The 12,663-nt window shown below is 48.2% G+C and overlaps 1 protein-coding gene across 1 annotated transcript in view; it reads left to right on the top strand.

Moving 5' to 3' along the window:
• Nucleotides 1–10,156: 10,156 nt before the first annotated feature.
• Nucleotides 10,157–12,663, top strand: part of NUP58 (nucleoporin 58) — a 55,013-nt gene continuing 52,506 nt past the window's right edge. The window contains exon 1 of the mRNA XM_034758735.1: nt 10,157–10,406. Within this exon, the coding sequence (XP_034614626.1) occupies nt 10,294–10,406 (113 nt within the window). The 5' untranslated portion in view covers nt 10,157–10,293. The remainder of the gene's footprint in view (nt 10,407–12,663) is intronic.

The following is a 12,663-nucleotide window of genomic DNA, read 5'->3' as shown; positions in this document are numbered from 1 at the left end:
AACCCCACTTCAGACTGGGGATTCTCCCCAAAACCTCAAATAAACCTGAACCCCTCCTCCCCCATGTTAACCACCCTAGATAAAATAACCCAGCGCTCAGGGGCTGACACCTTGGAGACAAGAGCCTTAGCCACCCCAACCCTAGGGTTACCCTACGTCCTCTTTGTCCAGGACATGTCCGGCTTTTCGGCACTCAAACCCCCATCCGGGGGGAATTGCCAAAAAGCCGAACATGTCCGGGAAAATGCCGGCCGGGCACTTCCCCTCCCGCGGCAGCTCTGCTCCTCCCCTGACTCTTCGGCTCTGTTTAAGAGCCGAGCTGCCCGAGCGCTATGGGCTTCAGGCAGCCCCCTTGCCTCCGGACCCCAGCCACCGACTGGGCCCTCCTCCTCCCGGGCTCCGGCAGCGCAGGGTCCGGAGGCATGGGGGCTGCCTGAAGCTGGTAGTGCTGGGGCAGCTCAGCTCTTAAACAGAGCCGAAGAGTCAGGGGAGTAGCAGAGCCTCCGGCCGCGGCGGCTCTGCTCCTCCCCGACTCTTCGGCTCTGTTTAAGATCCGAGCACTACGGGCTTCGAGCAGCCCCCATGCCTCCGGACCCTGCGCCACCGGAGCCCGGAAGGGGAAGTGCCCGGCTGGGGGCACAGGGTCCGGAGGCAAGGGGGCTGCCCGAAGCCCAAGCGCTACCGGCTTCACGGTTTGCTGGGCAGCCTCCAGACCCTTCGCCCCCGGCTGGGCCTTCCCCTCCTGGGCTCCAGCTGTGCTGGGGAAGCGCCGGCCGGGGGCGCAGGGTCTGGGGGCTGCCCGGCAAACCATGAAGCCGGTAGCGCTCAGGCAGCCCTTTCCGCGTGGCTGGGAGTGGGAGGGAGGAGGGGGCGGAGTTAGGGTGGGGAAGGGGCGGAGTTGGGGCAGGGCTGGGGTGGGGAAATGGGCGGGGCCAGGGCCCGTGGAGGGTCCTCTTTTCTTATTTGTTAGATATGGTAACCCTACCCAACCCACCTTCTCCTTTAAGAGATGCCCCTGACCCACTTCTCCCTGTTTTGGCGCTTTACATGCCATATCACATAGCAAGTCAATATACAGATCACTTTATTTTATGTTGCTGAACATCACAACATAACTGTTTATTTGTCCATGGGAGGCATCTGGCGCATGAGACACATCTTGAAAATCTAAAGAAAGAATTTAGGCCCCAGTCCTACAACAAGCTCTGTGTGGATGCAGGGATCTATCCAGGTGGATCTCAGGGTAGGATCATGGCCCACATTCCAATCCACCAGCCTACCTCTTCCCAAACAACTGAGGAAAGTGAGGAGCTTTGAAGTGTACAGGTCCAGGCTGTGGTGACTTGGGGAGCAAATTCCAAAGCTGATAATAATGATTATAATAATGCAGATCATGAAAGGCTGTAATACATAGATAGATAGATAATATCATTTGGACCACAAATAAAGCATTGTGTGTTGCTTCTTAAAAATAAGTTTTGGCCTTCATCTTCTATATACAGTTGTCCTTCACTCCCATGAAACACAGGTAAGACAACTCCCACCTGTTCATGCTCTCTGTATGTGTGTATATATATCTCCTCAATATATGTTTCACTCTATATGCATCCGAAGAAGTGGGTTGTAGCCCACGAAAGCTTATGCTCTAATAAATTTGTTAGTCTCTAAGGTGCCACAAGTACTCCTGTTCTTTTTGAGAATACAGACTAACACAGCTGCTACCCTGAAACAGGTGACAGACCTACCTTTAAATCTCCTCTTTGTGTCACACGATTAGTGTTATAGTCACTGATCTATTAAATTCACAAGTTTTAATGTTAAATTTCTCAGCCACAGACCCTAGTGTCGAAGGTCCCCTGGCGCATCCTCTGACCACCTGTTACCACAAGGCTTCTATGAAACATAAAGCTGTCCTCCTCTGACAGAACCTCTCTGAGGAAGTCAACAGTGGAAACACTACCTCTCCCCTCCCCAATGAATCAGCCCATCTGGCACAGCAAGTCAGTACCTTCCTGCTCCCAAGAGTGAGTGAATTTGGACCAAAGTTTCTAAAGATTTTTGAGAATGAAAAGTGCAATAAAATTATTATTTTATTAGTTATTTAAACATAGTTATGCACACAGATATGACACAGGATTTCACAGCTGCAGACTGAAGCAAATACTACAGATGGATTTTAAACTAAGATTAGATCATTTTATGTCCATCAATAACATTTGAAGCTCAGTAAGCGCAGGCATGTAATAAATGTTATCAAAACTCAGAACGCATGTTCTCACACAGACCACTCCACCGGGATCTTGTGTGTGTGTGTGGGGGGGGGGGGTGTCATGAATCACCAACTTCCTGTAAGTCTCCTTCCTGTGTGATGCCTTTCCACCAAAAGGCCTTATGACTTCATATTTACTTGTAAAAGAAAGTTTAAAATAAAAAATTAACTATTCCAGAACCAAATAATACTCAAAATACCTGTTTGTATACTTCCCAATGGATTTTCAGGGGGCCACCTGAACAAGCACAATGTATGATCCTGCAAAAATCTAGATTTCTGAGTCAGGGGCTGGCAAAAGAGGCTGGGGTCTATAAGCAAAGAAGCTATTTCCTGTTTTTGGTTCCTCCTGTATTCAGAGAAGAAAGACTTTATACATTTCTTAAAAAGAACAGGAGTACTTGTGGCACCTTAGAGACTAACAAATTTATTAGAGCATAAGCTTTCATGGACTACAGCCCACTTCTTCAGTTGGTAAGACAACTCCCACCTGTTTATGCTCTCTGTATGTGTGTATATATATCTCCTCAATATTTATTCCACTCTATATGCATCCGAAGAAGTGGGCTGTAGTCCACGAAAGCTTATGCTCTAATAAATTTGTTAGTCTCTAAGGTGCCACAAGTACTCCTGTTCTTTTTGCGGATACAGACTAACACGGCTGCTACTCTGAAACCTGTCTTTATACATTCCTTGTAATTCATCAAGATTGTATCAAAGAAAATACCTGACTCTATCATTAATTTCTACTCTCAACTGGAACAACCTCAGGTCCTAAAATTTTGACTAGCTGCTAAGATCGAAAAGGGGCAACACTATGTGTACACGAAGTATATACTATACCCACATATATACAAACAATATATAAATATATATCCTTGATGCTCTGGAAGATGTGAAGGGAATAGCTACCAATGGGCTTCCCCAAAGATCTTCTTAAGCCAAAAGAGATGTATGGGCCATCAACAGCCTCCTTCTGAAGATCCCACTATCCCTGGAAAAGGATGTTGAACCTGCCAGTGACATCCCTCTTACAGATATTTTGTGCATAGAAAGGGAAGAGGGACACTGGACAAAAGGGACAGAACCATCTCTGATGATCCCAGTGCTTTGGAGGAAAGGCTGATCCACTGCTCTGCATTCTATAAAGATCCAGGTGTCCCCAAGGGGAAGTGAGCTGCCAGAAACCTCCTCCAAAGTTACTGCTTCAGGAGGGATCAGGCCACCAACAATTGTCCACTGAAGAGCCTGCTGCTCTATTCGGGGGGTCAGAACACCAGGAACATCGCGAAGATGTACTTGTTTAGGGGTCTTCACCAGTTCACTAGCGGTCATCCAGCTACTGAACACAGCAGCTACCTAAGCTCTTTCCACACTATGTCTGAAATCATAATATCATCAAAGAACATAGGACACAGGACTGAAAGGGCCTCCTGGGTCGTCAAGTCCAGTCCCCTGCTAATACAGGCAACCCCAACATAATCCCATTCACAAAAATTATCAAGCTACATTTTAAAACTAGTTAGGTTGTTTGCCCTCTCTCCCCTCCTCCTCACTCCAATTGGAATGCTATCACAGAACCTCACTCCTCTAGATAGTTAGAAACCTTCTAATTTCTGGCCTAAATTTATTCACGGCCAGTTTCTATTTATTTGTCCTTGTGTTGACATTGTCCTTTAGGTTAATTAGCTCTTCTCCCACTCCCTGGTCCCTTCCTTCCCTCCTTTTCCTATTTAGGAACATCTTTTCCTATTTTATTACTATAATGACCACCCCCAACATGTTATGACTATGTTTGTCTGGTTTTGTACTGTCTGATCTTGCAGCTTCGATGAGTTGTAAAACTGCATAATTGCATAATTCTATTGGAGACCCTGTGAAGCGTGCTGTGTTCAGAAACATAAACAAACATACATTCCCACTCAGCCTTCATTTTGCTAGGCTAAACAAACCAAGCTCTTTTAGTTTTCTATTGTTTCTATTAGTTATTCCATTTCCATGATCATCCTACCATCCCTTCTGTGCAGCTTTCTAGATTGAATTCATCTTTATTGAACATGGGTGATCAGAATTGTACACAGTATTCCAGATGAAGTTGTTGGAATTATTAATATTTATGCAAAGTATTACCACAACCCTAATTTAACCATAAATTCCTTTATTAAATCTGAAGACCAAATGGTGTTTATACAATTGCTCTGAACAAGCCTAAATAATAAGCAATTTACTATACCCAATGCAGTAACAAAACATTTATCAACAATTGATCAAGAATCAGATACTTACAAATGAGCTAACCCCAGGGGTGTTTAAATCAGGGGTGGGCAAACATTTTGGCCCGAGGGCCACATTGGGTTTCCAAAATTGTATGGAGGACCAGTTAGGGGAGGCTGTGCCTCCCCAAACAGCCAGGCATGGCCCGGCCCCCGCCCCCGCCCCCTATTTGACTACCCCTGCTTCTCGCCCCCTGATGGCCCCCCTGGAACTCCTGCCCCATCCAACCCCCCCGTTGCCTGTCCCCTGACAGCCTCCCCGGAACCCCTGCCCCAGCCATGCCCCCCTGCTCCCTGACCACCCCCGGACCCCTGCCCCCCACTGCCTCATCCAAACCCCCCCTCCTTTCTGACTGTCCCCCCGGGACCCCTGCCCCCATTCAACTGCCCTGTTCCCCACCTTCTGACTGCCCCGACCCCTATCCACACTCCGAACTCCCCTGCCCTCTATCCAACTCCCCCTGCGCCCTGCCCCCTATCCAACCTCCCCTGCTCCCTGCCCCTGTACCACACTGCCTGGAGCACTGATGGCTGGCGGCGCTACAGCCGCACCACCCAGAGCACCAGGACAGGAAGCCGTGCCGCCCAGCTGGATCCAGCCACGCCACCGCGCAGCACAGAGCACCAGGTCAGGCCGCGCGCAGCTCTGCAGCTGTGCTGCCCGGCAAGAGCTCGCAGCCCCGCCGCCCGGAGCATTGCGCCCGCAGTGCAGTGAGCTGAGGCTGTGGGGGAGGGGGAACAGCAGGGGAGGGGCCGGGGACTAGCCTCCCGGGCCAGGGGCTGGGCAGGACAGTCCCACGGGCTCGATGTGGCCCGCGGGCCATAGTTTGCCCACCTCTGGTTTAGATCCACGTTGGTCAGCTCCAACATGGTCAGGCAGGTATTAGCAATGAACCCTTTCAGAGTTTACTTTTTATATCCTTCAACAAACAAGTGACGTCATTGCCAAGTACTGACTTCACCTAAAAACCAATTGGAGACAGATCACCCTTATTTCCAGTTTTAATTCCGATAAGATTTACAACCTCCTTCCTTCCCTAGGCCTTTCCTCCCCACCTTCTTGCTAACCAGCAATTTTTCCATTGCACTTTGATTCACATAAGTGTTAACACCGGTGTGTGGGATGGGAAGGGTCATGTTGGCTCATTTTAGGACAGATTCTCGTTATTTAAAACCATCTGCAGTCATCCCTATCAGTCAGAGTCCTTCTTTTTAGAAACTTCCCCTTATCTCATTAGTTATTCTTTGAAACAGACAACCTCCCTACTTCATTCCTTCTGGCCTTATAATTAATTATTTTCAAGGCCTTTCCTTCTAATTGCTAGTCAGGGCCTTTCTTTACAACACATATTTATTTCCTTTACCAAACTTAAACTAACTCTAATTCTTAATTTTATATTTATCCTAAAGAGGTCTTACCAGTGCCTTGTACAATGGCATTTAATACTTCCCTATTTTTATTGGAAATACCCTGCCTGTTACATCCTCAGATCTTTGAGGAAATCCACTAGAATCTTCCCCCACACTTAATAGTTCTCTTTTCTGCACAACCCATTATCATCCACCAAATTAGCCAGTTCCTAACCCACCTTACAATTCTTGTGCTAATCCCCATTGTAACAAATAATTTTTCATGTGGCACCATATCAAATGCAGTTGATTAGATCAACTGCATTTTCCATGTCTAAAAAAATCAGTTAACTTATCACAGAAAGATATCAGGTTAGTCTGGCACAATCTACCTTCAGTAAACCCAAATTTCAATTTATTCTATTTACCTCCGTGTTTTTATTCTTTCTTTCAAAATTTGTTCAATGTCTTACATTGAGGTCAGACTGATGCGTCAGTAGTTGCCTGGATCAATCTTACCCTTTTAAAATATAGGTACAATGTTTGCTATTCTCCAGTTATACAGTACCATCCCTGATTTGACAGATTTATTAAAAATCAACAGAGGGTCCTGTGGCACCTTTAAGACTAACAGAAGTATTGGGAGCATAAGCTTTCGTGGGTAAGAACCTCACTTCTTCAGATGCAAGTAATGGAAATCTCCAGAGGCAGGTATAAATCAGTATGGAGATAACGAGGTTAGTTCAATCAGGGAGGGTGAGGTGCTCTGCTAGCAGTTGAGGTGTGAACACCCAGGGAGGAGAAACTGCTTCTGTAGTTGGATAGCCATTCACAGTCTTTGTTTAATCCAGATCTGATGGTCTCAAATTTGCAAATGAACTGGAGGTCAGCAGTTTCTCATTGGAGTCTGGTCCTGAAGTTTTTTTGCTGTAAGATGGCTACCTTTGCATCTGCTCTTGTGTGGCCAGGGAGGTTGAAGTGTTCTCCTACAGGTTTTTGTATATTGCCATTCCTGATATTAAAAATCATTACTACTGGACTTGCAGTTTCATGTGCCAGCTCTTTCCATATTCTGGGATGGAGACTGTCCAGCTCCCCTGACTTGAACACGGTAAGTTTTGCTTCTGTGCAGTTTTCCTGACCAGTGTGCACTGGGATTTTCCCTCTGAGGACCATCTTTATGAAATTATACTGCAGACTATTTGGGGCGCCTATGTTGGTGGCCTATAGAATACAGTAGTTCTAAAAAAAAAAAAAATCTGTCCACACTGGTCATGAAAACTGTTCTAGATTACAGTCATGTCTGTCCAAGTCTGGGGATTGCTAGCAGAGTCAATCATAGTGCAGCTAGAACTTTAACATGAAGCTTCCCTGATGTTTGGATTTTGTGCTGATGTACTGCTTACTGACTGGTAAGTACAAATGCAACGTTTGTGACATCATGATCCAGTTGGCAAGTCAAGATGTGAATTTCAAACAATGGAAATGCTCAGAGGCATCATCATGTTGATGTCCTCTAGACCAAACTAGGAAAAAAGGAGTAAAGGTTAAAAAGCTGAAGGGACAACACAGAACCTTTAAAAAAATAGTTGACCTGGTCAAAATCCAGGCAGATAAAAACTGCAACTGCACTACTTGTGGGGGAGACTGGGTCACAGTCACTGCCATGTCAAGAAAGAAGGATCTCTTTTGTCTGGGGCTATGTTGTAAGGGTGTCCCTCAGACTGATTCCACAAGTAGGTAAGAAACATTACTTCAAACTCCATTGTCATCAAGAACCTAACAGGCAATGGCATTTTGCCTTCTTGTGTCATTGACCAGTCTTGTTCAGGCCTCTTCAATTAGCTGCCCTAATGGTGGGTCACTACAAGCCAGGAAGAAAACTCTGTTGAGCTTAGATGTTGGACAACATCTGTGTAAAAGAGGAGTCTATCTTCTTTGTCCATGGGTAGTCTTTTGGATTTCACAGGCTGTGGGGATACAGGCAGGGCCCCTGAAAGCTGGTGTCACAGGAACCATAAAAAGGCTATCCCTCAAGCGTCCAGGTGTAAATATAAGCACAGGCCAACCAAAACACAACCATCCAGTGCAACTACCTAGTACACTCTGCTTTGCAATAAAGACTTTGCAGCAGACAGGGAATCTTCAGTTGCTTGTTTGAGGCATGTTTAAGCCCCCTTTCCACAGGTATGCAGTAACGTTCTAGCCAAGATTCTGGCCTCTGCCTTATATGAATATTATCTCAGCCCTAACATTGTATTAATATATTTTTTTGCACTGAATATCCTTTTTTTTTTTTTTTTAAAGGGCACATGGTTGTTGATTACACAGTACTTTTTTCAATGTTTAATTGTTGCAATACTTTGTATTATGGACCTATAGATATACATGATCATAAACTAAGATAGGTACATATGTTTATTTGGAACTCCATGTCTGTGAATTATAGAAAAAAGGATACCATCGTGGAAGTACGCATCTCTGTGTTTACAAGATTGGAATGATTGTTGAGGCTGCAATCTAATGCAGATTTCACTCCCACTGTAACTTAAAGTAATAAATAACTTCTTTAACATTTCAAAGTTTGATGTAAGGTGAATTTTCATATGTAGACTTTTTCATGGACTGCAAGATTATGAATAATTTTATATACTTTCCACCAAGTGGTTTAGACCAAGACCCCAATCCTGCAAACACTTATGCATGTGCAAAAAGAACAGGAGTACTTATGGCACCTTAGAGACTAACAAATTTATTTGAGCATAAGCTTTCATGGGCTACAGCCCACTTCTTCGGATGCATAGAATGGAACATATATTGAGGAGATATATATACACATACAGAGAGCATGAAAAGGTGGGAGTTGTCTTACCAACTCTGAGAGGCCAATTAAGTAAGAGAAAAAAACTTTTGAAGTGATAATCACGATAGCCCTGTACAGACAGTTTGATAAGAAGCGTGAGAATACTTACGTGGGGAGATAGATTCAATGTTTGTAATGGCTCAGCCATTCCCAGTCTCTATTCAAGCCTAAGCTGATTGTATCTAGTTTGCATATCAATTCACTCAGTGACAGACCTGCAGGTGGCAATTTTGCAACAGAAAAGCTTCAAAAACAGATTCCAATGAGAAACGGCTGAGCTTGAATTGATATGCAAACTAGATACAATCAACTCAGGATTGAATAGAGAGTGGGAATGGCTGAGCCATTACAAACATTGAATCTATCTCCCCACGTAAGTATTCTCACGCTTCTTATCAAACTGTCTGTACAGGGCTATCGTGATTATCACTTCAAAAGTTTTTTTCTCTTACTTAATTGGCCTCTCAGAATTGGTAAGACAACTCCCACCTTTTCATGCTCTCTGTATGTGTATATATATCTCCTCAATATATGTTCCATTCTATGCATCCGAAGAAGTGGACTGTAGCCCATGAAAGCTTATGCTCAAATAAATTTGTTAGTCTCTAAGGTGCCACAAGTACTCCTTTTTGCAGATACAGACTAACACGGCTGCTAGTCTGAAACCTGTCATTATGCATGTGTGTAATTTTAAACTCGTGACTAGTCCAATTGATTTCAATAGAACTACTCATATGCTTAAAGTTGAGCAATTGTGGAAGACAGGGACTTGTCACCTCAGTCTGTGTTAGGGTGACCAGATGTCCAGATTTTATAGGGAGAGTGCCGATTTTGGGGTCTTTTTCTTATATAGGCTCCTATTACCCCCCATCCCCGTCCTGATTTTTCACATTTGCTGTCTGGCCACCCTAGTCTGTGTCCCAGGACAGCATGGCAACACTGCTGTTATCAGTGATATTAAGATGTCAGAAATGGGACAAAAGAAACCAAGGTGACAGTTATATGCTGGGTGGGACATCGTCGCAGCAGTGCCCTGATTTTTTGGCATCGTGCTTGTCAGAACCCAGGGGGCAAATTAGGAGACGGGGGTGATATCGCAGCGGGATGCTGCAAAATCTACGGGACGGGGGCGCAGCGACCCCCCGGCCTGTTACCTCAGCGCAGGATCCCGCTGGGATTTCAGGCCCGGCCACGTGCCGGGGCGCGCGGGGCGCGCTCGGGCCTGGTTGCTGCTGCTGCCCCGGCCCTAGGCGCCCCGCGCGGTGACCCGGGGAGCAGAGCCCCGGCCGCCCGGAGCGAAGGGCTCAGCTGGCTGCCTACCGGCGTTACTGTCCCTTTAAGTAAAGTCCGCGCGCAGCCCCGGCTCCCCCACTATCCCTGGGTGCATTGCGGCGGGGGGAGGGGATAGTGTCGCTGCGCTGCTGCGTGTGGGGCCGGGGAGTTACTCGCCGCGCCTGCTGCCCCGGTTTGAAGTTGGCGCCCGGGAGCGATGCGGCGCTGAGGCGAGGGAGGCCGAGGAGACACAGGCCGCCGCCGCCATGTCTGCGGGATTCTCCTTCGGGGCCGGCACGCTGGGCTCCGCGGCCGCCGCCGCTGCTGGGGCGGGAGGCGGCGGCGGGGGAGGCTTCTCCTTCGGAGCCGTCCAGCCGAGGTAACCGCGGCCCGCCCGCCTGCTCCGGCCCGGGATGGGCCCTTCCCGCGTGGGGCGGCGAGCGCCCGGTCGGGCCCTGCCCGCTGCGGCCCCACGTCTCTGAGCCTGGCCCCGCTTCCCCGCAGGCGGAGCTGGGCCCCGGGAGCGCCTCCCCGTCAGCGTCCGGGCCCGGCCCTCATCTGCGCTTCACGTGCCTCCCCTCCCGGCCGCCAGCGCCGCGCTGCTCCGCTCCGTGTGTCCCCGTCCCTGGGTGGGAGTCGTGTGTGACTCGAGGGCCTGGTGGGGTTTCTCCGCCCGCTTCTTCTGCAGCGGCGGCAGAGCGCTCCGGGGGAGACAGGCCCGTAGCGCGGGGCTTTGGGGGGCTGATGAAACGCCCCTTTCTGCCCAGTCGCCCTCAGGCGCCACTTGCGCAGGAGCGACTAACGGGCTTCATCGAAAGTAGGGTCCGCAAATGCAAGTGTGGGGTTGCATTTGGGGGCCGGGGGCGACGTCCCGTCCAGCCGTATGCTCCAAAGGGAAAAGTGGGAATCAGTAACCAAGTATTTGTATTCTGGAAATCCCCTTTCCGCTCTACTGTGTACCCTGCTACCGCAACAAACAAGTCCGCCCCCCAACGGCCTAGGCTTGGCATTTAAAATCCAAGATCTGAATTCTGTGTTCATCCAGAGTGAAAATAAAAAATGCACGTTTCTAAGGAGAGTTGAATTATTGTCCCATAGGTCTCCACATGCAGTAGAAATGAGGGGCTTAATATGGAAAGGTGTAAACAATTTTGTTTACGAACTGGCGCAGCTCCAACCCCTGCAGGTTAGAGTATATTACGGCTTATATTGCTGGGAATGCAGGTGGAGCTGGACTGGTGCTGAAATCTGCTTACAAACCATCCTAGTGTAGTTAAAGATTCAGTGAGAACATGGCAGTCAAATTTCATTTGACTGTATCTGCGCTTGCACACTTTTCCACAGTGTGTGGCGGCCTTCCCTCTTGCTAAGGATTACTGTGTATAGCCCATTGGAGAACCCAACAATGCTACTTCCTTACAGTTTCTTTGATGTCTCACACAATTTAAGCATATTAATGTCCTAACTAGCATGTAACATATTATATACTATTAATGATGTACTGAAATACCCTCTGCTTATTGGTGCTTTTGACATTTACTGCAGCTTATTGTTTTACATTAAGGATTTTTTTGCTCCTCACAATACACTTTCTAAAATGTAAATACCAAAAAACCTATATTATTTTGTAATGCTTATTAGGGCCTGATTTATAAACTGAGTTTTGACGACTCAGTGAATATGCCCACAAGTGGTGATGTGCAGTAAGTTGTCAGGAAAAAAATATGAAGGAATTAGGGGCACAATTTGTTTCTGAATTGGACTTGCAAAAATTAGGGTTACCATTCGTCTGGATTCTGCCGGACATGTCCGGCTTTTTTGAGTTAAAAATAGCGTCCGGGGGGAATTTGTCAATGTCCGGATTTCCCCCCATGCAGAGCGTGCAGGGCTTACAGGACAGTCGGCAGGATCGTGCCACTCGCATGGGGCTCCGGCAGCCAGAGCCCTTCCTCCACTTCCCCCTCCTCTCCCCTGCAACTTGACACCACTTCCTCTCCTCTCTCTCCCTCTCCCTCCCTCCCTGCATTCACAGATCCCTGGCCGGCTGTTCGCCTCGGGCCTCCAGCAGTCTGGAGCTCCAACCCTGCTCCCCTCCCCCGCTTCCGAGCGCGCTGCTCTGCAGCACAGTAAGGGGGCCGGGGGTCAGAGAAGCGGCAGGGAGGTTCTGGGGGGGGTAGTCAAGAGACAGGGAGCAGGGGGAGGGTTGGATGGGTTAGGAGTTCGGGGGGGCTGTCTGGGGGTTGGGGGTGTAAGGTTTTGGGCAGTCAGGGTACAGGTGGGGGGGTCTCAGGAGGGGGCAGTTAGGGGACAAGGAACAGGGAGGCTTAGGTAGGGGGTGGGGTTCTGGAGGGCAGTTAGGAGCAGGGGTCCCAGGAGGGGGCAGTCAGGGGACAAGGAGCAGGGGGGGGTTGGGAGTTCGGGGGGGGTGGATAAGGTTTTGGGCAGTCAGGGTACAGGTAGGAGGTAGGGTCCTGGGGGGCAGTTAGGGAGAGGGGTCTTAAGAAGGGGCAGTTAGGGGATAAGGAACAGAGAGGCTTAAGTAGGGGGTGGGGTTCTGGAGGGCAGTTAGGAGGAGGGGGCAGTCAGGGGACAGGGAGCAGCAGGGTTTAGATGGGTCAGGAGTTTGGGGGGGGGGG

The sequence above is a fragment of the Trachemys scripta genome, chromosome 1 (genome assembly GCF_013100865.1).
Source record: "Trachemys scripta elegans isolate TJP31775 chromosome 1, CAS_Tse_1.0, whole genome shotgun sequence".
NCBI classification, from domain to species: domain Eukaryota; kingdom Metazoa; phylum Chordata; order Testudines; family Emydidae; genus Trachemys; species Trachemys scripta.
Note: the sequence above shows the minus strand (reverse complement) of the source record. Positions and strands in the feature narration are given on the sequence as shown.